The sequence below is a fragment of the Vanessa atalanta genome, chromosome 25 (genome assembly GCF_905147765.1).
Source record: "Vanessa atalanta chromosome 25, ilVanAtal1.2, whole genome shotgun sequence".
NCBI classification, from domain to species: domain Eukaryota; kingdom Metazoa; phylum Arthropoda; class Insecta; order Lepidoptera; family Nymphalidae; genus Vanessa; species Vanessa atalanta.
In genome coordinates, this window is record NC_061895.1 from 3,117,101 (window position 1) to 3,123,192 (window position 6,092).

General features: G+C 31.0%; 1 protein-coding gene across 1 annotated transcript in view; it reads right to left on the reverse strand.

Moving 5' to 3' along the window:
- Positions 1-5,884, reverse strand: part of LOC125073784 — a 97,952-nt gene extending 92,068 nt beyond the window's left edge. The window contains exon 1 of the mRNA XM_047684821.1: positions 5,695-5,884. Within this exon, the coding sequence (XP_047540777.1) occupies positions 5,695-5,788 (94 nt within the window). The 5' untranslated portion in view covers positions 5,789-5,884. The remainder of the gene's footprint in view (positions 1-5,694) is intronic.
- Positions 5,885-6,092: the final 208 nt, after the last annotated feature.

Consider the following 6,092-nt stretch of genomic DNA (forward strand, 5'->3'; position numbering starts at 1 on the left):
ATATATTAAAAAAGAAAATATTATATATGATTTTTTTTTTATGGCATTGGTTGGCGGACGAGCATATGGGCCACCTGATGGTAAGTGGTCACCACCGCCCATAGACAAAGGCGCTGTAAGAAATATTAACCATTCCTTACATCACCTATGCACCACCAACCTTGGGAACTAAGATGTTATGTCCCTTGTGCGTGTGATTACACTGACTCACTCACCCTTCTAAACAGAACACAACAATACAGTGTACTGTTATTTAGCGGTAGAATATCTGATGAGTGGGTGGTACCTACCCAGACGGGCTTGCACAAAGCCCTACCATCAAGAAAATTATTATGTTTTTTAACCAATCGCACTAAGGAATAATGTAGCTTTCGTAACCTGTAATTGTTTTTTGAGGGTCAATAGTTCCGGTGTTTACGTACAAACAAACAAAATTTATCTCTTATATAATATTGGTATAGATTAACCTTTCCGTTTGCAGACCAAACCGAATCGAAGTTTCGATTCGATTTAACCTTATTTATTAAATACGGAAGATTTCAAATACATTAGTGCGGTAGATTCACGGAATGGTCTTTTTATGGTCACCGACGTTCTACTTTTACAAAATCAAATAGCGAAATATTTATAATATAATATGTTAATTTATTAATGTTTATAATGCGTCAGGTTTGTTTAATTTTTGAGGTTAATTATGTGTACGCAATGACTTATTTTAAATTAATTATCTCCCATTATAATCGGTATAATGCAAACTTATATTTCGTTAACACGAGTATTTTTCCTTTTAATGTTATACGTAATATATGCCTTCATGCCTCGTTGGTCTAGTGGTCAGGTCAAGCTGCGAATCTTGACTTATTGGGTTCAATTTCCGAACCGGACCAAGAATACAGTATTGAGATTTTTTAATGATATTGTTTATGAACTGATGTTGATTTATTTATTTAAATTTATCCGATTAATTTGAATCTCTTTTAAAATAATATGCTAATTTATAATTCTAAGTGGCATTATTATATTTAAAAAAAACTTGTTTTTGAGTGAATCAAATGAAAAGCTAGGCAGTTTTAAACGTCGATTCTCGGAGCTCGTGATCAATTGACAAAGAATCTTAAATCTACTTGCGCTGACGCAACAAGCAGTTTCACTTTTGATCTGAAAGGGGTCGTGACTTGTCCGATTCGCTTAGAGCCTTAGACTGTACTTGACTATGGAGGGTAATGTTCTTGACACGGATGTGTGTTACAATATACTTACTAAAGATTGTCCTTGACGGATAATAAAGTTGTCGCGGTATTTATTATTTAATAAATTGCACTTTATTAATGAATTTTAGAAAGACATATAAACGAATCGGCCTTAGCTTATGTTCATTATCGACATAGACATTGAGACGGCAAAAATTAATAAACCCTAATATGTTTCTTTCTTAACAAATAAAATCAATGGAATTTAAGATGTTCCTTGTGTAGACGAATTCATTGTTAAACCGGAACACAAGGAGTAGTGTCTAGTGGAAGTGACTTACGATTGAGTGCTTCTATATATCATATCTTTATAGTTTTTTCCTATTGTTACCTACAATTATACTTAACATTCTTCTTGGATAAATAGACTTAAATTCATACAAAGCAATCAACAAAATTAATAATTGAATTTTAAACTATATTCTGTTTAAGATACGGTTCAAATTAGAATGTATTTTAAATATCTCATGTTTGAGTTTATAAAAATACTTGAACTTGGAAATACACATTTCTTATTTAAATTAATTTAAAATTCCAAATCCTTTGCAGCATGTGACATTTACTTATACAAAGATGACACAAGGACGTTTAAAGTAAATAACAAACACAAGATACGACAACTGATTACTAATTTATAACAATAAATACATACGTACATATAATATTTGTACAATGGCTTATTGCCAATAATAAGCTTTTTATATAATGATAACGACGCTTGAAGATAAATAGCATTCTTCATTCTTACCATTCACACTGAAAGTACAGAGACATGTCTGTAATTACACTGGGTCACTCATACTTCAAACTGCTAACAAAGCAATATTTCTATCACACGGGCTTATAGAGAAATTTAGCTCGAGAAATAGGGACTTCTCTCCTTCTTATTTTAAACTTTGATCCTTTATAAATACGTTGAAACAATCTTGATACAATCATATCACTAATTTAACCGTCTTTATATATTCTAAGTATATTGAAAGTAAAACGCATTAAGAAAGTTAATTCGTATAGTAGAAGTATGTCGATTTAAATATTTAAATGCGAATAAAATGATATATATATTACGAAGTACACTGATGTAATGTACGACTAAATATTCTTGAGACTTGACTAATGTGTGTGTTCGTTCTGAAGACGTTTTACGAGAGCTGTTTGGCATTTAGCTTTGACCGTTCACTTCGCTTGTGTAAGCTCTTGCTTCACAAGTATATAATATACATCGTTTAACTGCAAGATATACTGTTTCTCAAGACTTAGAACTAAATTTTAATTATTATAATAAAATGATGTAATGTGTAGTTTTATTTTTCCTCAATAATTATAAAAAAATTAATATAAAAATTAATCCAACACAGTCAAATCAAATCAATTTATCCGTCAAAGAAACAATTATGATTTTTTTTTTAACGTAGACGGAAGTCATATTATAGTAATGATATCCTTGAAAGAATAGATGTTTGATGTATTTCATAATTACACAACATTCATGAAACGCACTAATGATGGGTTAAATTTAAAATGCAGCGTTATTACCTCAACAGTTTACTGACCGCCCGGCTATTCAATTCTTGGGCTATTGTTGTCCCCATCTAGACAAATAAACATACAACAAAGTTGACGACCTCCGTGGTCGAGTAGTGTGTTACACCGGTTTTCATTGGTACGCCACACCGAGGTCCCGGGTTCGATTCCCGACCGAGTCGATGTAGAAAAAGTTCATTAATTTTCTATGTTGTCTTGGGTCTGGGTGTTTGTGGTACCATCGTTACTTCTGATTTTCCATAACACAAGTGCTTTAGCTACTTACATTGGGATCAGAGTAATGTATTTGATGCTGTCCAATATTTATTTATAACTTATAACTATTTTTTTTAAATAGTATACATATATGTAAATCATCTGGATCAAATATTGTTATAATTCTTAATAAAACAAGAGCTGTTCTGTATCAACTTGTGCAATTTATATTTACACAGTCACCGATAAATAATCGATTCATAAAATACAATTTTATTGCAAAGCTACCTGCCTTGACTTCGAAACGATTTATTCCGAGAAATATTTATTAAACGCTCAAACAAATTAATGATAAAGGACATTTTAAAACAAACAGAAACAGTCTAATGTATCCTGCGTCGACGCGGAAAGCTATAATATAATAAATGATGATATCGTCCTGACCGATTTCGGTTCATAACTCAAGGACGACCAGCCAATTACGTAGGACATATTACAAAACTTCGGAAAGAGTTTAGCCATAGGACCAACAGTTATACGTGCTTTCCGAGGCACGGAAGTGTACACACTTCGAACTTCCAGTATCCGGAATGTTACTGAGATTTTGAACTAGTAACAAAACAACGTACGAAACATGTAATAGGAGTCCATATAAAAAATATAACAGTCATAACTGAAACCCAGTTCCAAGAAAATTGAAATATTCGTCCAAATCCGCCAACTTTATCTTGTAAATGAATTCCATATAAAAAACTGTAATCCATTAAATTTTAAACGTACATTCTTATAATTAACAGGATAAACAGTATCAGCCAGAATTTAATCATTTACAGAATATCATCACATCACACATGTTAATTAGAATATCGTTGCTTGTACGAATCCAAAATATTCCCCTTTTATTTGAGATACCACTTGTATCATCTTTACAAGTAGGTTGTGGAAAAATACATTTAATTTAATTATGCAACTTCGGCTTTGCAACGACGCCTTTCATAATTCACCTTCTTAATCTTACGATCTAAGAATCTATATCAGTTATGTTTTACTACATATATTTATCATTTGCCACAGTTATGATCAAATTGAGAAGCTAATTAGGAAATAGATAATTGGAACGTATCGTAAAATTTCCTTAGATAGATCAGTCAATCAAAATCAAGATATTTTTTATATTAATACGCTCATAAAAACACTTTTGAATCATTGTTACAATATTGAATTAAGTGTAAAAGTGTGTGTAGCTAACGTCGATTTGAAATGTAGTATCTAGCGAGAATGTACTACGCTTTACCACCGATTTCCAAAAGGTATGTTAATTATGACCCATTAAATCTGTCTGAATGTCCTTTTACGTAAAATCAATTAATTGAAACATACACTCTGCCCGTTTTACAAATAAGGTTTAAGTATAATTAATTTTGACAAATCAACAAAATTAAAAGTTCAACATTTGACATTTGAACGTTAAAAAAAAATATTATGTCATCATAAAATCGCAACGATCATGATTCAATGATGATGTTTGGAAATAATTAAAACCTAGTAACGTGAAGTATATATATAAGTATATTATTAGGCTATAAAGAAATTTCTAGAAGAATTTTTAAATGATAATATTATTTAAAAAAAACCTAAGTTAAAACGCGATCTAACAGATGATCGCGAGTGTTAACACAAGAGAGGCTGAATTGTCATATGCTTACGGGATGAAAACCTGACTCATATTATCCAAGCCACATGGATGGAATAAGCTGCAAGCCTTCTCCGGAAGAGAAGAGCGCCTTGCCCAGCGGTGGGACACTTTATGGGAATACTTTATATAATTACTGCGGATTTAACAGCGCTAAATTTAAAAAAAAACCTTTGGCACTCAAGCCGTCAACTGCTATTTTATCCCCTCGAAAGGTAAATTAAAAAAGTACCCTTCGTCCTTGTACTCAAACTATCTTCCTACGAAATTTCATCTAAATTTGTATAGCGATATACAGTGAAGAGGTAACCGATTGTTACTTTCAAATTTATATTAGTTTTGATATAATTATAAATAAAATGTCATATACTTGCTTCTGCTTCATGTTGATGTACGTTAAATATGACTTATAAATATTAAAAACTACTTATATCATTAATAAAAAAAAATCAATTCGATGCTTATACTAATTATGAAAAAGTATCTTTTGTCATCATTTTACTATCAAAATAAACTTAACGTAGAAACATAATATTGCCTACAAAGACTTAAGTAATTTGCGCTCGTTGATGTCTTCTGTATTAAAATGTAATCGCACCATCCGAGGCTTTTATACATTCAATATATTATTGATATAACATGTTTTAAAATACATTATTTTAACATGTTCTTAATTAACATAATTAAATATAATACAGTATCTTAAATACATCTTAATAATTATATTTTTTCGTTAATAAATTATTTCTTATGAGTATAATAAATAACTTTCAATACAATGTTCGCGATATATATATATATATATATATAGTATCGATAAGATTTATATTTCTTGAAGCTATTCTACATTTCCTAGAGCCTTATTTTTATTCGAAAGCTTTTTTAATGTTATTTTACCTTGATGAAACAATTTCTCATCTCAATGAAATCTGAAAATACTTTCAGTTCGTATGACTTAAGGTTATCGCACACGGATGAGAAATAGCATTAAAAAATTGACATTTGACTTACCTTGACATGTCACAGAGCACAGAAGTGCGATGACAAACAGATTAAAAAAAACACCCGCCATTTTATCACAAACACTGACTCTGGGCTGTAGCATTTCACTCACACTTTCATAATAGTACTGTTTTTTTTTTTAATTAAAAATACACAGCACAGATTTACTTTTGTGACATTGTATGATGTGTCTCGGTTGACGTTCGGCTCTCGACTGAGGTGGAGCGAGCGAGTGTCGGCGCGGGCGCAACCTAACCTTCTACCCAGGTGTTGAGAACAGTTACTTATTTATGAATAAAGCTTTTGTTAATGTTGTACATTGTAGAGATATTTCTTATTGGATTTAATGTTATCTGTTTATATATAATATAAAAATATGTTATCAACTTGTTTGGGGATTTATTGAA